This window comes from Oryctolagus cuniculus, chromosome 17, assembly GCF_051225735.1.
Source record: "Oryctolagus cuniculus isolate XC-2025 breed Fujian yellow rabbit chromosome 17, ASM5122573v1, whole genome shotgun sequence".
Taxonomy (NCBI): domain Eukaryota; kingdom Metazoa; phylum Chordata; class Mammalia; order Lagomorpha; family Leporidae; genus Oryctolagus; species Oryctolagus cuniculus.
Window position 1 is genome coordinate 42,878,032 of NC_142883.1, and position 24,668 is coordinate 42,902,699.

Here is a 24,668-nt window from a genome sequence, read left to right on the forward strand (position 1 = left end):
AGGCCATAGTGGAGAGCTGGATGGGAAGTGGAGCAGCCAGGACCAGAACTGGCACCCATATAGGATGCCAGCACTTTAGGCCAGGGCTTTAACCTGTTGCGTCACAGCACGCCAACCCCTTTACAATGAAATATTTAAAATTCCTATTTCAAACTAAAAATATAATAAAGTTTAATTTTATTAACTTATATTCATATAAATTAGACTTCAGAAACATGAATATTTTACCTACATTGACAGGATACATTTACTTTGCATTAAAAAAGTGGACAAGCCTTTTTTTTTATTTGCCTTTCCAGCTTGTACATGTATTTATATTATTTGTTTTTTTTTTTTTTTTTTTTGACAGGCAGAGTTAGACAGTGTGAGAGAGAGACAGAGAGAAAGGTCTTCCTTCTGTTGGTTCACCCCCCAGATGGCTGCTACAGCCGGTGTGTTGCGCCGATCTCAAGCTAGGAGCCAGGTGCTTCCTCCTGGTCTTCCATGCAGAGGCAGGGCCCAAGCACTTGGGCCATCGTCCACTGCCTTCCCAGGCCACAGCAGAGAGCTGGACTGGAAGAGGAGCAACTGGGACAGAATCCGGCGCCCCAACCGGAACTAGAAACCAGGGTACCAGCGCCACAGGTGGAGGATTAGCCAAGTGAGCTGTGGCACCGGCCAATGTATTTGTATTATTATTTGATCCTCCTTCAAAAGAGATTCTAAGTTCATAAGATTAAAAGCTTTCTAGGGACTTGCATTGTGGCACAGTGGGTTAAGCTGCTGCCTGCCACACTGGTATCCTATATGGGTTCCAAGCCAGCTCCTTGTTAATATGCCTGGGAAAGTAGCAAAAGATGGCACAAGTACTGAACCCCTGCCACCTATGTGGATGACGTAGATTGAGTTCAGGACTCCTGACTTCAACCTGGCTCAGCCCTGCCTTTCAAATAAATGAATAAATCATTAAACAAACATACAAAAAAAAGCCTTCTAAATCCAAAACTTCTCTTACATTGAATATAAACTTATCAGAAATAAAGAAAAAATTAACACTTAACAAATGTGTAGATGTTTTTTCATTGATAAAGAAATTCACTTAAGCCTCAATAAAAATAATTCAAATTTCCTTCCATTTTGCACTAACACCAAAAAGATTAGACTCTCAAAAGCTGTTTTCACTAGCCTATTAAATTGTGCCACCCAATAAGATTTACTCATTATTTCAATTAATAGAAATCAGAGAAAGATAAACAGGACAAAGGAATTACTAGTTCCTATAAACACAACAAAAGAGAGAAGTGGTGAAAAAGCACTTATTCATAATATTAACTTGAATTCTAACTAGTGCGGTTTTTTTATGATTTTTATTTTTATCTGAGAGGCAGCAGTACAAAGAGAGGGAGAGACAAAGAGAAAGTTCTTCCACCCACTGTTTCACTCCCCAAATGACTGCAGTGGACACAGCTGGACCAATCTGAAGCCAGAAGCCAGGAGCTTCTTCTTCCAAGCCTCCCACATGGGTCCAGGGTCCCAAGTACCTGAGCCATCTTCTACTGCTTTCCCAGGCCATAGCAGAGAGCTGGATTGGAAGAGGAGCAGCTAGGACACAAACCCACATCCAAACGGGATGTCAATGCCAGCACGGCAGGCAGAGGCTCAGGCTATTATGCCACAGCACCAGCCCTTCTAGAGCAGCTTAAAATGATCTTATTATCACATTAAATCTTCAGGTGATAAAAATGAAATCAACTGTATTTCTTTTCAAATTTCTCATTTCACTCACTTTAGCCTCTATCAGCCTAAAACTAGCATTAAAAGTTTTCTAACCACTTACACTAAAGCACTGGTATCAGGGTGAGAAAAGATTAGCAGTTCAAGCTGGGAATAAGAAGATCCTCAACGCTCATTTACATACTAAACATTCCGTAGCTGCCACAAAGAGCTTAGAAACATGGAGGATGCATCCTTAGAAAACACAACATAGTCAGCAACACTAACTTTTGAAGAACTGACTTGTGGTTTGTGAAAACTGGAAGGAAAGTTAGACCCCCTCTACAGACCAGTTATTACATAGGGACATGTTGTGATGCTCAAATGCCATCTCTGAAGCACAGACATAAAATGAGGGATAGACTGAGCGAAAGAAACGAAGGTAGAAACCCAACACTACAACATCCAGAAAGGCCAAGGGGACTGAACAACACAGAGATGTCTTCACACGCACAGAAACCAAGGAAAACGCTACCCACCCACCCAGCTTCAGAAGCAGAGGAAACTGGACACCAGAGTAAGGGCATAGTCTCACGCTGCAACCAAAGACATATGAACATAAAGGAGGTTTTTATCTCCCTAACCGAGGAGTTTGGGGCTTAACACCCACACTGGACTGGAAAAAGCCTTCACACTGATGATGCAGGGATCAGAACTTGGGGCACTGCACAGAACACAACACCCCAAAGTTCATGAATAGTTTATGGGATACCCTCCCAAAAAGAAGAAATAAAATCAACCAGTACAAAGAAGTTTATCTGCTCTGCCTGAGCTTTGAATAGGGGAAAAAAGTGGCTTAAAGCTGTTACTTTATAAGGGTGTAGGGTCCAAATGTATACTAGTCATAATGCCTGAGGATGAGAAATTAAAAAAAAAAAAAAAAAAAGGTTAGAGCTGGATACCACACCTAGCAAAATTATCACTGGAAAACTCCCATAGCTCAGGAAAAAAGATTCCCAAAGAAAATACAGATCACACTAAAGATAGATTTGCAATCACAGATAACAAAACAGAAAGAATTCACTGAATAAGAGTAAATTGTGGGGCCTGGTGTTGAGGCATAGCAAGTAAAGCCACATACAGGCATCAGTTCCAGTCCTGACTGCTCCACTTCCAATCCAGCAACCTGCTAACAAGCCTGGGAAAGCAGCAGCAGATGGCACAAGTCCTTGGGCCCCTGTACCCAAGTGGGAGAACTGGAAAGAAGCTTCTGGCTTCAGCCTGGTCCAGCTCTGACCATTGTGGCCATTTGGGGAGTGAACCAGTAGATGGAAGATCAATCTCTATAACTACCTTTTAAATACATAAATAAATCTTTTAAAAATGTGAATTGTATATAAGAAAAATTTAACAGTATTAAAGAGAATATTAAGTGTGCTTTAAATGATGAAAAACATAAATCAAAAACTATTTTAAAAGATTAAGAAATCATTTTTGAAAGTAGATTTGTGGGACCAGTGCTGTGGTGTAGCAGGTAAAGCAACCGCCTGCAGTGCTGATATCCCATATGGGCACTGGTTCAACTCCTGGCTACTTCACTTCTGATCCAGCTCTCTGCTATCACCTGAGAAAGCAGCAGAAGATGGCCCAAGTCCTTGGGCCTCTGCACCTGCGTAGGAAACCCAGAAGAAGCTCCTGGCTTCTGGCTTTGGATCGGCACAGCTCCAGCTGTTGCATCTGGGGAGTGAACCAGCAGATGAAAGACCTCTCTCTGCCTCTGCTTCTCTGTAGCTCTTCCTTTCAAATAAGTAAATAAAATAAATCTTTTTTTTTAAGAGTAGACTTATAAAGACCAAATAACTTTTAAAGTCACTAAGTCTGCTGCTTCTGGAAGGGCACTTCCTGACAAAACAGCTACATCTAGTGCAGTTGTACAGTAATTCTGTGGAGAAACCTGTTCATCTTCTACATCAAAGAGCACAGAACATGGTATACTTTAGCAGATTAAAAAATCCATCATAAGATCTAGAGCCTATCTTCCCCTAAAGAAAAAGACAGAAATACATGTATAAAAAGCAAACCTCAAGGGCAGACCTCTGGTCTGGTGGTTTAGGCACCAGCTGGGATGCCCACATCCTGTATCAGAATGTCAGGGTTGAAGCCCCAGCTCTTCGCCTGCTTCCAGCCTCTTGCTAATGCACACCCTCGAAGGCAGCAGTTGATGGCTGATGTGGTCCTGCCACCCACATGGAAGACTAGGATTGAGTGTCTACCTCTTGGCTTCAGCCTGGCCTAGTCTCAGCTACTGTGGGCATTCAGGGAGGGAAAAAGCGGGTGGAAGCTTGCTCTCTGTCTCTATGTGCTTCTCAAATAAAATACACATAAATCAAATATAAAAACAAAAAATCTAAAAGGACAAACATTTGTTGGCAAGGATAATAGTTAAGCTTAAAACATCTTCATAACACTGATCCATCTATTATATATAAAATATATGATCAATCTTCAGAAAAAAAACTGTCATTTAAGTAACATATTTTTAAGGGCCTACTGCTATGACATAAGATGCCTCCACCTAAATTAAACCACCTAAATTAAACCATCATAATGGTCTTTTAGGTCAGTGATCCGTGAACAAGATCAGCTCCTATTTCTGACACTAGCTAAATGAAAAGGCAAATACAGCTGTGTGAAACATGTTATTTCATAGATCCCATTTCTGAGCAGTCTGCCCCCTGAAAACTAAGGAAACTTTAGACAACTGATATTCTGACAATAGACAGTGAACTGGAGTCATGAAATAAAGGAAAGTTGTCTATTTTCACATGTACTAGTACTGTACAATGCCCAATAAGCAAAACACTTGATGACTAGAAAATTTCTAGAGTTTTCAAAGGTGGCATACTTATATTTTACTCAGCTACTAACTCAGAAGTAGGTTAAAACACATTTCACTCTTTTGATCATTTTCTACCTTCAATACAAGATTGTTTCAATGAGGCTGGTCTAGTAGTTACCTCAATGGAAAAAAGTTTTGGTTTTGTGGGTTAGCTTGTTTTGTAATCATTTCCCAGCTTCCCATTCCCTAACAACTTATTACTTTGCTGGTTAAATCAGTGTACTATTACTCAGAATACAGAATGTTAATACAGTTCATGGAAACACTGTTCTATCATATGAATGTTACCCAAAATTATCAATCATATACCATTAAATAAAATTTTAATTTTCCTTGGTTCAGGAATTCTGTTAAAGTTGAAAAATACTGTTGCCTAGCAACAAAATTATAGAAATATAATTTTGTTTAATTTATTATTTTTTTTTGACAGGCAGAGTTAGACAGTGAGAGAGAGAGGAGTGAGAGACAGAGAGAAAGGCCTTCCTTTTCCATTGGTTCACCCCCCAAGTGGCTGCTATGGCTGGCGCACTGCACCGATCCAAAGCTAGGAGCTTCCTCCTGGTCTCCCATGCGGGTGCAGGGCCCAAGCACTTGGGCCATCCTCCACTGCACTCCCGGGCCACAGCACAGAGCTGGACTGGAAGAGCAACCAGGACAGAATCCGGCCCCCGACCGGAACTAAAACCCAGGGTGCTGGTGCTGCAGGCAGAGGATTAGCCTAGTAAGCTGCGGCACTGGCCAGAAATGTCATTTTCTATTAAAAAGATCACAGGATTTTGAAGTTAACTTAATTCCCCAAAACACCATGGCACAAATTCTCAAGTTATAGTACACATTCTCATTCTCACTTATTGGAAAACAAATCAATTAGTCAATTTGACCAACTCAAGTCCATTATTCACAGAATCAAAAATGTAGGCACCAATAAGCAGATCATTTTAATATCCTGTATCAATCTTCAATTCACTAAATTGCTAAGGGATTTGTGTTATACTTCCTATTTTGTAATAATTAAGAACTCATTTAACTTTATTTGTACGAGAAACCACAACATTTATACAAAATGAAGTTCCAAAGTTATTTGCTAATCTCAGGATTCTACCCCACAGGTACCATCTAGGCTCTATCTGTAGTAAATCACAAGTAACACTCACAAAATGATTTTGAATCATTAATTAAAGCTTAAATTATATTTTTGATATGTTTCTTGAAATATATTTATTTAATTATTTTCACTTTATTTGAAAAGCAGAGGGAGAGAGAGACATCTTCCATTCGCTGGCACTCCCCCATCGCTAGCAATAGCCAGGGCTAAGCCAGGCCAAAGCCATGTGGGTAGCAGGCACCTAGGAACCTGAGCCAGAATCTGCTGCATCCCAGGGTATGCATTCCCAGGGAGCTTGGGACTTGACCCAGGCACTACCATATGAGATGCAAGCATCCCAAGCAACCTTTTTTTTTTTTTTTTTTTTTTTAAGATTTATTTATTTGAAAGTCAGAGTTACACAGAGAAGGAGAGGCAGAGAGAGAGAGAGGGCTTCCATCTGCTGGTTCACTCCGCAGTTGGCTGCAACAGCTGGAGCTGCGCTGATCTGAAGCCAGAAACCAGGAGCTTCTTCCCAGTCTCCCACGCGGGTACAGGGGCCCAAGCACTTGGGCCATCTTCTACTGCTTTCCCAGGCCATAGCAGAGAGCTGGGTCATGAAGTGGAGCAGCCGGGACTCAAACCAGCGCCCATATGGGATGCTGGCACTGTAGGTGGCAGCTTTACCTGCTACACCACAGCACTGGACCCCCAAGCAACTTCTTAACCATTGCACCAAATGTCTGCCCATACAATAAAATTGTAAGGCATACAGTATTTAGTATACAAAGGATTTTATCAAAATATGGCTAAAACAGAAGTACAGATATACAACTGGTATAATGAAACTATACAGATTCTGAAGCCAGACTGAGAAATTTGAGGTCCTGTCTCATTAGGCATATCTCCTTAACTCTATGGGATCCTAGTTTGCTTACCTGCAAAAAGGAGCAAATATCGGCTACCTCCCAAGGTTACTGTCAGGATAGGACAGCATAGTATATGCTGAAAATATTCAATAAATGAGAGAGTGGTACATACACTTAACACATTGGTACATACAGTTAGCACGCAGCCCACTTTCTGCTGCATGCTACTTTGCAATTATGTGGATTTATACACTAACCTGGTTGAAATTCGACTAAAGACTGCATTGAAGTTGTTGCAGCTGAGAGAAAATAAAACCCCAGAGGCAGAATTCCGAAGTTCAGCTGCATGCTGGTTTCCTTCACGACAGGTGTGAAGAAAATGGCAGATTTCTGGCAGCAACTGTTTAACCAGCATCGTCTCATCTAATCTCATTGTATCCTTTGGTTGCTAAAATACAAATCACATAATTCTAAATCCTTCTTAATTTTACCTGTAAACATTCTTATGAAAATTTTCTAACACACAGAAGAGCTGAAAGAGAAAAATAAACACCCATATATCCATCATCTCCATCCAATGGTTAACATTTCTTCATATTTGTTACTTCTATCTATAGGTAGTCTAACAAAAAAAGCACAGTTCCATCCTTCACCCTGTAATCACAACTATAGTCCATTCTCCCAGTCAGTCTCACTAGTGCCCCACTCCTGTTGGCTCCCTTAGTCATCAAATAAGCACTTCCTTCCCTTCCTGGGAATTCTTAGTTTGCTGAGTTCTAAATAAATTTGTCACAGTGCAGTCACCAATGAGTATGAGTAATCTGTCTTAACACCCAGATAAATTCTTTGGTGGGCGATCACACCTGCCTTTGTGCAGGCTGACCAAAACAGGTATTGCTTACTAGGAATAATTTTGTTTGGGTTGAATCATCTCAAAATAAGTTATAAACATAATACTATTTCTATATACATACTTCAATATCTCTTAAAGTTAAGGGCTTTTCCCAATATAATTTCAATTCAAGTAACACACTACAGAAAAATAAACAGCTCTTTTGTATCATCCAATATCCAATCTGTATTCAAATTTCAGAACTTCCCCCAAAACATCTTTTATGTTTGTAGCTTTTTTAAAAATTTCAACCAGGATTCAAACAAGGTTCAGATTGCAGCATGATGGTTATATTCCTTTAGTTACTGTATTCTTCAGCAGTCCCCACACATTACTTTTATTTTCCATGAAATGACTTAAAAATTGCACCAGCTGTCTGACAGAATATTCCATATTTTTGCTTTGATTCTTTCCTAGACATGAAACTTGTTACTATCTTTTATGTAAGCTGGAATTTAAGCTGAGTAGTCTGATTGGATTCAGGTTAAACACTTTAAGCAATTCAGCACAGTTCATATTACACCACATGAGGAGCACAAGATGTCAGGTGGTCCCTTATTAATGACACTAAGTTTGAGAACTTTGGGGTTAATACTGAGATCTCTACTTTGCAAAATAAATACAATTAACAAATAGCCAACAGATAAACTATCCTGAAAATACACTGTTCCACCTCATTATTTCACTCAACAAATGTGGATTCCATATATGAATATCAATTCTGATGATACTGAGAAAGATGGCAAAAAAAAAAAACACAAAAATCTGTACAACTGTGTGCTATACTTGATTCTGTGATTTTTTGCATACAGACTAACAGAACAATATAGATGTGGAAACTAATGTCAATTAATAAATAAAAGTCAGAAAAGTATTACATGTTTCAAATAACGCATTAAGATTCCTCAGATTCTAAAAAATTTTATGGTATTAATAAGTATTCTCTTTTGCATACTATTTCAACTAGTAACAGACACATGTACATGTAGACTAAGTTCTTAAACTGCCTCAACTTATTCTGATCTAAAAATGAGAATCAAGAGACATCCACAAAATCACGGATGGCAACTCAAGAAAACAACTGTTCAATAATATGATGAGCAGTATTTTTAAACTGTAAATTTAATTTTTTAAAATACATTTTCAATAGTAGAGCAAAGCAAGATAATACATATTTTACGCATCATATAAGTTGTGCCATGTCCACTTATTAGCATTTCAGTTCCAGGATATTTCCAAAGAGAATTAAATCAAACAGGGGCCAGTAATATCTGATCATCATCCAAAATGTATTTACCATTACACTCACAAATGTCAGTGGAGAAAATCTGTGGAACTGAAACAGGCAACAAGCCACACTAACATCATTCAATAATGGTGTAGTTAATATGCTAGTAATTCACAAAACACTGCAAAGTACTGATTTGAGAGAGAGGTTTAAAAATCACCCACCATCTCAACTCCATCATCCGTTTAATAACTCTTTTGCTTCATTTTGTAAATGAACAACAGCATATCACAAATTAACAGCACCAAACTAAAACAATTCACTCATTCTCAATTTAAGTAGGAACTTAGCATTCCACAATTTTAGAATATGGCCAAAAGTCAACTTAAGAGTTTAAAATATTATGCATAGACTTTGTGGCCAATAGGCTTGACTAGGATACATATTTTGTGAATATATTATTTTTCCAACTCCTTACCCCAACCCTTCCTCAAACACTTCTGCCCATTCCCTCTCTTCTCACCATATGATCAGTCCTCACATATTCAAGTCCCTTGCATCAAGTTTCCTATAAAGAACTGTAAGATATATGGAAGAGATAAAAGAAAAATTCTGAATTTTATGCCAAAGGAAGACAGAATATAAGAAATCAGTTCACTCTAATACACATGGAATAAACAGATCTTTAAAATCAAGTATTTTTGTATTTCTAAGACTATAAACTCCCACCATGTACCAAGAAGAATTAGAGCGATTTAAATCTAGAAACACTTTTTTAATTTATTTTTTAAGGAATACAAATTTAATAAGTACAACTTTAGGGATATAGTTACTCTGTCCACCAGACCTGCCCTCCCACCCACACTCCCACCCTTCCTCCTCCTCCCTCTCTCCGTCCCAGTCCCATTCTCCATTAAGATATATTTTCACGGGGGGTGGGAGGAAGCCAATGTAGTCCATAAGCTGTACTTTGGAAATCTATATTCATTAAATAAAAGTTAAAAAAAATATATTTTCAGTTAACTTTGTACACAGAAGACCAACTCTATACTAAGTAAAGATTTCAACAGTTTGCACACACACACACACACACACAAATTTTTGAGAACTAGTTTTATAGTTAACTGTCATAATACAACTCACTGACGATAGAGGTCCTACATGGGAAGTTAGTTCACAGTGACTCCTGTTGTTAATTTAACAATTAACTCTCAGGGACAACATATGATATCTGTCCCTTTGGGACTGGCTTATTTCACTCAGCATGATGTTTTCCAGATTCCTCCATTGTTTTGCAAATGACTGGATTTCATTTTTTTTTACCGCTGTGTAGTATTCCATAGAGCACATATCCCATAATTTCGTTATCCTGTCTACAATAGATGGGCATTTAGGCTGATTCCATGTCTTAGCTATTGTGAATTGAGCTGCAATAAACACTGAGGTGCAGACAGCTCTTTTATTTGCCAATTTAATTTCCTTTGGGTAAATTCCATGGAGTGGGATGGCTGGGTCATGTGGTAGGGCTATATTCAGATTTCTGAGGTATTTACAAACTATCATCCACAGTGCCTTACCAGTTTGCATTCCCACCAACAGTGGATTTGTGTGCTTTTTCCCCACTTCCTTACCAGCATATGTTGTTAGTTGATTTCTGTATATAAGCCATTCTAACTGGGGTGAGATGAAACTTCATTGTGGTTTTGATTTGCATTTCCCTGATGGCTAGTGATCCTGAACACTTTTTCATGTGTATGTTGGCTGTTTGGATTTATTCTTTTGAAAAATGTCTATGTACATCCTTGGCCCATCGCTTAAGTGGGTTGTTTGTTTTGTTGTGGTAGAGTTTCTTGATCTCTTTGTGGATTCTGGTTATTAATCCTTTATCAGTTGCATAATCTGCAAATATTTTCTCCTATTCTGTCAGCTGCCTCTTCACTTTCCTGACTGTTTCTTTTGCAGAACAGAAACTTCTCAATTTGATGTAATCTCAATTGTTATTCTGGCTTTGACTGCCTGTGCCTCTGGGGTCAATTCAAGAAATCTTTGCCTGTGCCTATATCTTTCAGGGTTTCTCCGCTGTTCTCTAATAATTTGATGGCGCCGGTCGTAGGTTTCGATCTTTAATCCATGTTGAATGGATTTTTGTGTAAGGTGTAAGGTAGGGGTCTTGCTTCATACTTCCGCATGTAGAAATCCAGTTTTCCCAGCACCATTTGTTGAAGAAACTGTCCTTGCTCCAGGAATTGGTTTTAGCTCCTTGATCAAATACAAGTTGGCTGTAGATGTTCGGATGGATTTCTGGTATTTCCATTCTGTTCCATTGGTCTATCCATCTGTTTCTGTACCAGTACCATTCTGTTTTGATTATAACTGCTTTGTAGTATATCTTGAAATCTGGTATTGTGATGCCTCAGGCTGTTTTTTTTGTAGAAGATTGCTTTAGCTATTCAAGGTCTCCTGTTCCTCCATATGAACTTCAGCTACATTTTTTCCAGATCTGAGAAGAATGTCTTTGGTTATTGGATTGGTATCACATTAGTCTGTAAATTGCTTTTGAAGAATGGACATTTTGATTATAATGATTCTTCCAATCATGAACATGGAAGATTTTTCCATTTTTTTGTATCTTCTTCTGTTTATTTTTTAAATTTTGTAATTCTCACCGTAGAGATCTTTGACATCCTTGGTTAAGTTTATTCCAAGGTATTTGATTGTTTTTGTAACTATTGTGAATGGGATTGATCTTAGAGGTTCTTTCTCAGCCATGACATTATCTGTGTATACACAGGCTGTTGATTTTTGTGTACTGATTTTATATCCTGCTACTTTGTCAAACTCTTCTATGAGTTCCAATAGTCTCTTAGTAGAGTTCGTTGGATCTCCTAAATAATCATATCATCTGCAAAGAGGGATAGTTTGACTTCTTCCTTCCCAATTTGTTTCCATTTGACTTATTTTCCTTGCTTAATAGTTCTAGCTAAAATTTCCAGTACTATATTGAATAGTAATGATGAGATTTGGCATCCATGTCTGGTACCAGATCTCAGTGGAAATGCTTCCAACTTTTCCCAATTCAATAGGATGCTGGCCATGAGTTTGTCATAAATTGTGTTGAAGAATGTTCCTTCTATACCCAGTTTGCTTAGAGTTTTCATCATGAAAGGGTGTTGTATTTTATCAAATGCTCTCTCTGCATCTATTGTGATAATCATATGGTTTTTCTTCTGCAGTTTGCTAATGTGGTGTATCACATTGATTGATTTGCGAACACTGAACCATCCCTGCATACCATGGATAAATCCCACTTGGACTGGGTGATGATCTTTCTGATGTATTGTTGGATTCTATTGGCTAGAATTTTATTGAAGATTTCTGCATCTATGTTCATCAGGGAACTTGGTCTGTAATTCTCTTTCTCTGCTGCATCTTTGTCAGGTTTAGGAATTAAGGTGATGCTGGCTTCGTAAAAGAATTTGGGAGGATTTCCTCTCTTTCAATTGTTTTGAATAGCTTGAGAAGAACTGGAGTTAGTTCTTCTTTAAATGTCTGGTAGAATTCAGCATAGAATCCATCCAATCCTGGGCTTTACTTTGTTGGGAGGGCTTGGGTTTTCCTTGGGTTGGCCATGGTTTGTCATAAATTTCTTGATTGTCTTGATTCAATTTCTGTCTTAGTTATGGATCTATTTAGGTTTTCTGTTTCATCATGGTTCAATTTAGGTAGGTTGTGTATGTACAGGAATCTATCCATTTCTGGTAGATTTCTCAGTTTGTTGGCATAGAACTCTTTAGAGTAATTTCTGATGACTCCTTTTATTTTTGTGGTATCTGTTGTTACATTCCCTTTTTCATCTCTAATTTTATTGATTTGGGTCTTTTCTCCTTTTTTTGGTTAGTGTGGCCAATGGTGCGTCAATTTTCTTTTTTTTTTTCTTTCAAAAAACCAGCTCTTGGTTTTACTGATATTTTGTAACTTTTTTATTCAATTTTGTTACTTTTTCTATAATTTTAATTATTTCTTTTCTTCTACTAGTTTTCAGGTTGGTTTGCTATAGATTTTCTATATCCTTGAGAAGCACTGATAGGTCATTTATTTGGTGCTTTTCCAATTCTTAATGTAGGCACCTATTGCTATAAACTTTCCTCTTAACACTGATTTTGCTGTATCCCATAAGTTTTGATATGTTGTGCTGTTATCTTCATTTATTCCAGACAGTTGTTGATTTCTCTTTTGATTTCTTCTATGACCCACTGTTCATTCAGGAGCATGTTGTTTAGTCTCCATGTGTTTGCACATGCTCTAGAGATTCCTGAGTTGCTGTTTTCCAGTGTTATTCCATTGTGCTCCAAGGAGATGCATGGTATGATTTTGATTATTTTTTAATTTGCTGAGACTTGCTTTATGGCCTAGTAGATGGTCAATCCTAGAGAAAGTTCCATGCACTGCTGAGGAGAATGTGTATCCTCCAACTGTAGGATGAAAAGTTCTGTAGATATCTGTTAGATACATTTGGTCTATGGTGTCGATTAAATCTGCTGTTTCCTTGTTAATTTTCTATCTGGTTGATCTGTCCATTGCTGAAAGTGGAGTACTGAAGTCCCCCAGTACTATTGTATTGGAGTCTAAGTCCCCCTTTAAATCTCTTAACACATCTTTTAAATAACCAGGCTCCCAGTAATTAAATGCATATACGTTTATAAATAGTTACATCTTCCTGTTGAATTGATCCCTTAATCATTATATAGTGCCCCTCTTTGTCTCTCTTAACAGTTTTTGTGTTAAAGTCTATTTTGTCTGATATTAAGTTGCTTTGCCAGTTCTTTTTTGGTTTCTGTTAGCATGGGACACTTTTTCCAACCTTCCAATTTCAGTCTGCATGCATCTTTGTTGGTGAGATGTGTTGCTTGTAAGCAGCAAATACATGGGTTTTATTTTTTAATCCATCAGCCAGTCTGTATTTTAACTGGAGAGTTGATGCCATTTACATTCAATGTGACTATTGATTAGTAACGACTTTACCCTACCATTTCTCCAAAAATATTTCTATTTTTTACTTTGAATTTCCTTTGAATTTTTTTAAACTTTTATTTAATAAATATAAATTTCCAAACTACAGCTTTTGGATTACAGAGGCTTTTTCCCCCCCATAACTTCCCTCCCACTCACAACCCTACCATCTCCCGCTGCCTCTCCCATTTCATTCACATCAAGATTTTCTTTTTAATTTATTTATTTATTTATTTATTGACAGGTAGAATTATACAGTGAAAGAGAGAGAGAGAGAGAGAGAGAGAAAGGTCTTCCTTCCATTGGCTTGCCCCCCAAATGGCCACTATGGCTAGTACACTGTGGCCAGCGCACCACGCCGATCCAAAGCCAGGAGCCAGGTGCTTCCTCCTGTCTCCCATGCGGGTGCAGGGCCCAAGAACTTTGGCCATCCTCCACTGCACTCCTGGGCCACAGCAGAGAGCTGGACTGGAAGAGGAGCAACCAGGACAGAATCCAGTGCCCCAACCGGGACTAGAACCCAGGGTGCTGGCGCCACAGGCAGAAGATTAGCCAAGTGAGCCATGGTGCCAGCCGAGAATCATTTTCAATTATCTTTATATACAGAAGATCAATTTAATACATATTAAGTAAAGATTTCAACAGTTTGCACCCACACAGATACACGAAGTATAAAATACTGTTTGAGTATTATTTATAGCATTAATTCACATTGTACAACACATTAAGGACAGAGATATTACGTGAGAAGTAAGTGCACAGTGACTCCTGTTGTGGACTTAACAAATTGACACTCTTGTTTATGGCGTCAGTAATCACCCCAGGCTCTTGTCATGAGTTGCCAAGGCTATGGAAGCCTCTTGAGTTCGCCAACTCTGATCTTATTTAGACAAGGTCATAGTCAAATTGGAAGTTATCTCCTACCTTCAGAGAAAGGTACCTCTTTCTTTGATGGACTGTTCTTTCCACTGAGATCTCACTGACAGAGATCTTGCCTTTTTTTTTTTTTTCCAGAGTGTCTTGGCTTTCCATGCCTAAAATTCTCTCATGGGCTCTTTAGCCAGATCCGAATGCCTTAAGGGCTAATTCTGAGGCCAGAGTGCTGTTTAGGACATCTGCCATTCTATGAGTCTGCTGTGTATCCTGCTTCCCATGTTGGATCGTTCTCTCCTTTTTAATTCTATGAGTTAGTATTAGTAGACACTAGTCTTGTTTATGTGGTCCCTTTGACTCTTAATCCTATCATTATGATCAATTGTGAGCTGAAACTGATCACTTTGACTAGTGAGATGGCATTGGTACATGCCACCTTGATGGGATTGAATTGGAATTCCCGGTACATTTCTAACTCTACCGTTTGGGGCAAGTCTGACTGAGCATGTTCCAAACTGTACATCTCTTCCCTCTCTTATTCCCACTCATATATTTAACAGGGATCACTTTTCAGTTCTATTGGTTGAACTCTTAGATTAACACACAATTACTCTTAGGTGTTTAAATTTAACTGAAAAGTGATCCTTTGAACTTTTACTGAGAGATTTTTTTCCTTTGCCTTCTTTTGTAGTAATGACCATGTTTTTGTGTTTCTGTGTGTAAACATCTTTAAACATCTTTTGCAGGGCTAGACAAGTGCTTACAAATTCTTCCATTTTCTGTTTGTTTTGAAAGGTCTTTGTTTCACCTTCATTCACAAATGAGAGCTATGCAGGGTTTAATATTCTGAGATGGCAGTTTTTTTTCTCTTAGGACTTGGGCTGTATCTCACCATTCTCTCCTAGCCTGTAGGGTTTCTGATGAGAAGTCTGCTGTGAGTCTAATTGGAGATCCTCTGAAAGTAATCTGGCATTTCTGTCTTGCACATTTTAGAATCTTCTCTTTATGTTTCACTGTGGTGAGTTCGATTACAATGTGTCATGGCAAGGATCTTTTCTGGTCGTGTCCACTGGGAGTTCTGTGTGCTTCCTGTACTTCTACGTCTCTTTCTTTCTCCAAACCCAGGAAGTTTTCCGCTAGTATTTCACTTAAAAAGGCCTTCTAATCCTTTCTCTCTCTCCATGCCTTCAGAGACTCCTAAAACCCAATGTTAGGTTTTTTTTTTAATAGTATCCTATAGATTCCCAACAGTGTTTTTATATTTCTAATTTCCTCTTCTTTTCTTGCATTTGACTGTATACCTTCCCATGCTCTGTATTCTGATATTCTCTTTTCTGCCTCACTGATTCTTTTTTTTTTTTTTAAGGCTCTCCATTTTTTATTTGTTCTATTGAATTCTTTATTTCATTTTGATTCCTCCTTAAGATTTCAATTTCATGCCAGCGCTGCGGCTCACTAGGCTAATCCTCTGCCTGCGGCACCAGTACTCCGGGTTCTAGTCCCAGTTGGGGCGCCGGTTCTGTCCTGGTTGCTCCTCTTCCAGTCCAGCTCTCTGCTGTGGCCCAGGAAGGCAGTGGAGGATGGCCCAAGTGCTTGGGCCCTGCACCTGCATGAGAGACCAGCTGTTCGTGCATTTGCGTTTGTAATCTTATGATCAATTTTTTGAGTTCCACTTCTTGTATTTCTTCTATCTCATGGTCTTCATAATCTAGTATTTAAGTGTTGTGTTCTTTTGAGAGCATTATGTTGTCTTCCTTGTTTTTTTTTTTCCTTGGATTTTTGCATTTGTTGTTGTTCAGCATTTGTGGAGATACTCACTGGTTTCTTCTTCTTTTTTTTTTCCCCCTGCTGTGGCAGCTTTTATCATTGAACTATGACTCTATAGATAAGTGGACTGTCTGCTTTCGGTGAATATCTAGAGGCTTGTAGTGGGTGTGGCCAGAGAGCTTTGTTTGTTCTCCAGGGTTATGGTGTGCCTAAGGTGACACACCCAAGTTTGGCACAGTAAATCTTCTCTTTTTTTCAATCAGAAGGCAAGTATTCTGCTAAGCTGAGCTCTTCTTCTTGATGGAGACCTGTGCCTGAGTGCTAGCCTCACTGAGTATAATATTCATCTGCTCTGTCCCAAGGACCACACAAAGGATCTGTTCAGCCCTCAGTGTAAGTTCATATTACTCTGCAATGTCTCTCACCAAGTAGCCAGGGCCACCAGGGGTTGTGGCGTCTCCAACCAAGGCTACTCAAAGTCTCAGCCACACCATGAGTTCTCTCATACACCCTCAGTTGTTTTCTTTTTTCCACAGTCTGGGTTCAGAAACTCCACACATTCACTAGGTCTTAGCCTCCTGTTATTACTCCCCACCAAAATCAGGTTTCTCCACCCGGCTGATTGCCAAGCGTAGACACGAGTTGGCACAGCTGTTACATATGTCTAAAATGGCACCCACTCTATCAGCTCATACACTTTGTAAGGTGATTGGAGAGAGAGAACCATGTTCATATCATCCTTTTTATTTTTTTCTCTCCTCTAGTTAGGCTGGTGTACTTTCCCTCCTGGGGTTTCAAGCCTCATTCCCTCTAGGTTCTTCCTACTGCTTTTTTGCCAGTGGCCCGGGCTACTGTAGTCTCTTCTCACCTCACTTCCAGCACTGGTGCATAGGCTCTCAGTGGTTGAAGTCCCAAGCCATGGGTGCCCACACCCTCCATCTAGATCCATCGTGTCCCTCTAATTTCAGTAGAGTTCCCTCTGCCATTTTTTCCCTAGCTCTTCCTTGAGACTACACTATCTCCACTTCTTTTAAAAACTATCTTCTCTTAGGCTAGAGCAGTAAGCTCCCTCCCTATTCCACCATCTTGGAACAAGCTCTCCCCAACTACTCTTCCATATGCCTATTACACTTGTGCAGATCCACATTTATACAAGACAAGTGTTTTTCAGGCAGTATTTATATCCTTAATAGCATAGGTTTAATACTTAAGCTCTCTTTTATATAGACTTGAAAGTTAGACTATTAATATTTTCAAATAGGAGAAAAAACAAGATTACCTTTGGTCTTCTGAATCACATTCTTTCACAGCTATACAATGCCAGAGCCCCAACAATATCTTAGAAATTTAATTAAATCAATAATGATTTCTTCAAGAACTCTCTTCTAAAAAAACCTGACAAACATGTAGCTGAAACTTAACACTTCAAAGTAAACTTAGTGTCTATTTAATTTACAAAAGAAGACAGAATATTTTTTTCCTGAAAACTTATCTGTGCCAACAGGTCAGCTGCATTAACAAAATTCATAAGCACATGTCTCAGACACAAAGTCCACATGATTCCACATCTAACTTTGGAACATCAGATCATTCTCAAAACTTCCCTATATAAGAATGGATTTACTTACCCCAGCAAGACATTTTTCCAGTGTATCCAATATAATCAACTGAGAAAGATACAAATTTTTTTCAGCAGCTTCTCCAAATATTCTCTGAAAGAAAAGATAAGCATAACATGAAAGTTGGTTATCATTATCCACTACGAATCAGCATGTATTTGAAAAATGAAGGATGGAGAAGAAAGAAAACCAATAATCTTCCATTTAATCCTCCAGATTATACTCTATTTAAATCTATCATTTCTGATTTTATCCTAATGGCTCACACACTTTAAATACTCAGGTCAAGAGAAATTTTGGCATTTATCAGTCTGCCAAGAGACTTGCACCAATAAAAGATGTTACTTTCCTTTATGCTTTAAAATTATGTACAAAAATTTAGATACACATATACAGGTCTGTAGCAGAAGCTTGAACTGTGCATTTAATTCCATTTTTTTGCCACAAATCAATCAAAGTCTTAATTTGTATAGCAACATAATGCTACAGCACCAACTACACTGAATTTTAGGCACGCAGTAGCAAGAAACCATGGTTTCTATTCCATAAGAACTCAACAACCACCAGTATAACAATATTGTTTTGGTTCTGAAAAGGACCCAAACATTAAAATATTTCAGTCTAACTCAAAGTATGGCCACACATTCATATGTGCAAAATCCTATGCCAAAAAACGACACAAAGTACTAAACGTTTCTGTAAATCACTCCACATATTTATGAAAAGTCTTGCTTTTTATTTTAATTTTTTACATAAAGAACAAAATTGCTTTGTAAGGCAAATGATTTCCCACATCTCCAGTTTATACGTTGTTTAAGCTTCGGGCATTATCTAAGCAACCTGCTTAAGAAGAAACACACCAAAGATGACGTAACTGTGAAAATGGGACCAATCTTCACAACCTACAACCAGATGTTATTTTCATAGCTCAACAGAAACAATAAAACACATTCCAACTGTGAAAGACAAGCAGAAAATTTTTGAGTTAATTTTTTTAAAACCCAGATTAGTTGGTTTGAACTTAGTATGAAAGAGACAGACAAGAACTGACAGAGAGGCCGGTGCTGCGGCTCACTAGGCTAATCCATCTGCAGCGCCGGCACACCAGGTTCTAGTCCCGGTCAGGGCACCAGATTCTGTCCCAGTTGCTCCTCTTCCAGGCCAGCTCTCTGTTGTGGCCCGGGAAGGCAGTGGAGGATGACCCAAGTCCTTGGGCCCTGCACCCGCATGGGAAACCAGGAGAAGCACCTGGCTCCTGGCTTCGGATCAGCGCAGTGCGCCAGCTGCAGCAGCCATTAGGGGGTGAACCAACGGAAAAGGAAGACCTTTCTCTCTGTCTCTCACTGTCCACTCTGCCTGTCAACAAACAAACAAACAAACGAAAAAAGAACTGACAGAGAAAAGGGGTCACCTGTGAGAAGAGAGCTACATACTCAGAGGTACAGAGGAAGAACAGCTGGCATGCCTTAATGTCAAGAAAACATCAGCAGACTTTATAAAATGGGTGGTGGGGGAGGCATCATTTGGCCTAGTGGTTAACACATCTGCACTCCCTATCAGAGTGCCTGACTTTGATTCCTGGCTCCCGCTCCTGACTCCAGCCTCCTGCTGATGTGGACTCTGGAAGACAGCCAGGATGGCTCAAGTAGTGGTTTCCTACTACTCACGTGGAATATCTGGACTGAGTTTCTGACTCTTGGTTTCAGCCCCAGCCTAGTACAAGCCCAGTCATTGTGGACATATAGGGGATGAACCAGTAGATGGGAACACACACATACTCTCTCTCAAATAAAAATTTTTAAATGTTAAAAATAAAATGCAGGGGAAAGCAATTATGAGCTTTAAATAGTAAAATACTTGAAATTGGTATTTGAGGAAATTGTTTCAGTAACAGGTTCTCTATTACAGAATCTATCACTTGTTATGGAAGTAATTTAAAAAATTAGTATCTTCATAACATCAATCCTGAATTTTAGGACTACACAATCTTACTTCATTTATCATTTAGTTCTGATCAGGACAATCTGATATTTAAATTCAAGAAGAATCTAAAGAAAAGCATGTAACAGATTACTACTGTTAATTTATGTATGATACAAAAGCTGTATAAAATTCTAATTCCAGAAAAACATTGGAAAAGGAACAGGGTCACCAATAGGAAATATTTTTGAGAGGAAAAAAAATCAAAAACTAAAATGAAAGTCAAAAGGTTACCTTTTACCTGGGATCATCCACAAAATGAGAAAATGATAACATCCAAAGCCTACATAAAATTATTCCCATCCTTCAAAATATGCTGCTCTAAACTTTTAAATCCAAAACAAAAAGCAAATTCCCCTCAAAACAGTATCCCCAATACTCACCATATTATTAACATTCTTTAAGATAGTAGTGAGGCCACTAATAACCAAAGAAAACTTGTACTTGGAAATATTGATCAGACATTCCTTGTTGCGTTCAGTACTGACTTTGGTATGTGTGTTCTGCTGTCCTGTTTTTATTGGAAGCTGAAAAAAGAAATAAAAATATGTTAAGACTTATTTTTGAAAATGACCAAAAATAAATTTTTCTCATTGAAAATCATGGCATAGAAAAATTTTATCAACCACAGTTATCTATATTTGTACCTCAAGCTTCAATTTTCAATAGAATTTATAGAAAATCTTACATTTTCAGAAATTTCAATTTTAGGGTGCCAGCATTACTGTAAAGTGGGTAAAGTCACAACCTGAGACACCAACATCCCATGTGGGCACCAGTTCATGTCCCAGCTGCTCCACTTCTGATCCAGCTCCCTGTTAATGACCTGGTAAAAGCAACTGAAGATGGCCCAAGCATTAGGCCCCTGCCACCCACATGGGAGAACCAGAAGTTTCCAGCTCCCAATTTTGGCCTGGCTCACCCTTGACTGTTGCAGCCATCTGGGTAGTAAACCAGCAGGTGAAAGATAAATTTCCCCCCTCCCTCCCTCTCTCTCTCTCTCTGTAACTCTTTCAAGTAAATAAATCATTTAATTGTTTTAATTAAAAAAAGAAATTTCAATTTTTGTAGTTTGGTTTTTGGAAGTCGTAAGTCTCTATCTACAAAATTAAATCCTTCACCCAGCACCATATGCAAGGCAATGATGACTCCCAGAAGTAGAGCTATTTCCTTGTAGCTGAAAGTTATCTCAGAGAACGTCTGCAATAAAATGCATACAACCCTTAATGTTATACACTGAACCCAAACATTCAAACAACAGATCACGAAAATCTATGTCCCAATCCTCTAATCAGTAACAACTGCCAACTGTTCAGAATAAGAACAGTGAAACTGGAACACAGGAAGACTGACTCAGAATAACCATCCTCAGCTAAAAAATGAAGGTGTACTACAACAACCAGATAAACTCCGTGGTGGGAAATATCCTCTGAGGGAACCATGCTTACACTGTCTGATGAGGATGTAAGCTGTACAGAAGTTCATCTCTACTCTGTTCAAAAGCTAGCATTCTGTATTTCAAGCATCATGGATATATTTACTATTTAATTAGACTCTGCTAATGCTCATAGAGAATGCTGGTGAGGGTCCTCTCAAAATAACAAACCTGAGTACAGCTTCCTCATTTTAAAATGGTGCAAAAAGAGATCAAGTAGCACACCAGCATTTGCTAATTAATTACAGATGATTAATTTAATAGTAAGGAAACAATAAAAGTGAGAAGAACATTTTTAGGATACAGAGAAAGAGGCAGAACAAGAAGCTAAGAATGACATAATGTTAGTTATAAAGATCATGAAGGGATTCCCAGAACCATCACTACTGCTTCTCATAGTCTGCATTAGCAGGAAGCTGCAGTCACCAATGGAAGCCAGGAATCAAACCAAGGCACCCCAATACAGAACACAGGTATTGAACCAGCATCTTAACCACTAGGCCAAACATCCACCCCTATAGTCTTAATTGAAATTCAAAGTAGCTACATGAACTCAATGTATTTTACCTTGTATCAAGAAAACAAATTCTTGCACCCACTGAAAATGCCCAAAAACAATGTACCAATCTCATAGTAATAAACAACCTTAACCCCTGCTTTGTAATCTTGAAATATCATTTCAAGTAAAAAGAATCTAGAATCCTTTAGGAAATTACTGATCCCGTGTCTGGGGCAAAATGGTACATAATAAGTCAGGCGTATCTTGTCACAGCAGACAGCAACAGACTAATAAGGGCCACGTCAAAGACTCAGAAATGATTTTTTTAAATTTTAAAGAGGGTTCTATTGGCCAAAAGTGGACTAATTTGAACTTTGTTAAGGAAAGCAATTACAACTTATTTAAACTGATCATGTAGGCTTAAATCCATACTTCTGCTCCCAGGCAGAAGGAAGTAATTTGTAGCAAAACAACATCTCTTTCTCCTAAATATTTTTTAAACAGATGAAATACAAAAATCGTCTGTTTAAAGGAGTTCAGAGAGCTCCCGAAGGAATGAGGACTACAGCTAAGATTCCAAAATGGGGTGAACTGTGGTGAAGTAAGGATCTTCTGCAGCTGCTTTTTCCCTGGGGCATTTGAAGAGTCTGGGCAGAAAAAGACCTGGAGAAATAAGGCCGTTCTCAGCAAAGGCCCTCTGTCAAGAAAAAAGAAACCATCAGAGCTTCTGAGGGAACGGATGGCTGGTGACAATGCTGAAGACATGACGGGTTTCAAAGGCTTATGGAAAAGGCAAACACAGGTAAAAGGTTAAGCCAAAATTTCTGAAAAGTAGAGAAGAGTCTGAATATCTTACAGCCTCAAGAAGACAAAAGATGAGTGTTCAGAACCTTCCAGTGGAGATACCTTAGTAAATACACACAACCCTCAGTTGTAAGCCTTGCGTGGAAGGAAGGCTGCATTTTCTAACAGGGCCAAACCACAGCAACTGAAACTTTTATCTGCTATTAGTAGAGGTATAATTCAGTAACTACCCTGAAATTTGGCATTATCTACTACAAATGAACACACACACTCATTCAATTCACCAGGTATGTACTCAAAATAAGTATGTATGTGTGTTCGCCAAAAACAGAGACAATATTTACAGCAGCATTTTTTATAATGGCCAAAAACTGAAAACAACCCAAATGTCTATCAGCAGCAGCAATGTCTTTAAGTAATATATTTACACAAAGAAGAACTGTATCACCATAAGAATAAACAACAGCTCTAGGCTGAAGAAGGCCAGAAGTCAGAACCGAAGACACACTGTATGATTATGGAACCTAAAGTTCAAAAACACACTAGCCTCATTCTGTGACTGTAGACAGAAGCTGGGACGGAAGAGACCCTGAAAGGCGGTGACTGGAAGGAAGCACAGGGGAGAAGGCCACACGGGGCCTGTCAACGTGCTTTGATTTCTCCATCTAGGTACTGGTTATAATGCTGGGTTTACTTTGTGAACATTTACTGGGCTGTCCATTTACAATTTGCACACTTTTCTCTATGTAAAAGTTCACAAAATCCTTGCTAAATATAAGTATTTAAGTCCCTGAGTTCACAATAATGTTAAAAAACAAGTTGGTTACTTGGTGGCTACAAGAAATTGTGGCACACACTGAGGTGCCGCCTAGCTCCCTTCAAGGAAGGCGCTGCTGCCTTAACTGCTGGGAGCAGCCAGCCCCTCCGAGATGGCCTCAGCTGCAGACAGCAGCCTCGCCCAGGTCACATCCTTCCCGGGTAGCCCATCTGCAATTACTGGTCATCCTGAGCAACCTGGAAGGGTCAGTCCAGCTCCACAGCTCCCATGGGGATCAGTCAAAGCTGCTGCTGAGCCTGCAGTGCCCAATTTTCCTTTCTCCCAGGTGTTGACACGAAAGGAACGGCTTGGCCTCCAGGGCAGTTAGTAGCAGATGCTAAGATGAGATGTTAAAGCCAGCAATGAAGTAGAAGCAGCAAATAGAAACAATGGAACTGGACAAATATTGCTAAACTCTTTGGTCTCTAAGGGGAAAAAACACAACAGAAAAAAAAAAAAGGCTGATTAACTGTTAACTGAAAGTTAAGTTTGAAAGCCAGAGTTCCTCTCGGAAAACAATCGCAGAGGCTCTTCTCTCCTGCAGCAGTGGGGCAGAGAAACCTAGTGATCAGAACCAGTACTTAATTACTATCCATGTGTAGACCTCATTCCTATGAAATAATACTCTCTCTTATATATGTAGATGATACCTATGTGTATATGTATGTATATGATATATATTATATATATCATATATATATATTCTCTCTCTCATCTCAGAAACGAGATGTAAGGGCAAAGAGAAATGAGAGAGAGAATATATATATGTGTGTGTGTGTGTGTCTGTATATATATATATATATATATGAGAGAGAAAGGGAGCAAGCAAGCGAGCTTCCTAGAAGGTTAAACTCTCAAACAAAGCAGGTCTGCTATGCCAAGATCAGAGCTCTAGCTAGGAAACACTCTGACACATATGTGAGCTGATGCTCCCAAATATCTTGTATCTTCAGATCCCCCTGGGCCCTCCGAGTCTACAGAAGTGGCCCTCCAATGCCTAGTAAAAGCTGCACTCCTCACATTTGTTTGCAGAAGATTCAGAGGACTTCCCCATGCAAGACAATAAATCCCCCTCATGCAGAACAGTTTGGAACAGTGGTTAAAAACACCACTGGGATGCCTGCATCCACAAGGAAGGGCCTGATTCAAGCCAGGTTCCACTTCCAATTCCAACTTCTTGCTAATACACACTCTAGGAGG

At 38.9% G+C, this 24,668-nt stretch overlaps 1 protein-coding gene across 8 annotated transcripts in view; it reads right to left on the minus strand.

The window, feature by feature from the left end:
* The window catches only part of NF1 (neurofibromin 1), a 303,335-nt gene that overhangs the window by 220,193 nt on the left and 58,474 nt on the right, over positions 1-24,668 (minus strand). For all 8 annotated transcript variants that reach the window (XM_070061093.2, XM_002718937.6, XM_051825442.3 and 5 more), the window contains exons 2-4: positions 20,297-20,440; positions 17,943-18,026; positions 6,802-6,992 (exon numbers count right to left, since the gene is read on the minus strand). In XM_070061093.2, the coding sequence (XP_069917194.1) occupies positions 6,802-6,992; positions 17,943-18,026; positions 20,297-20,440 (419 nt within the window). The remainder of the gene's footprint in view (positions 1-6,801; positions 6,993-17,942; positions 18,027-20,296; positions 20,441-24,668) is intronic.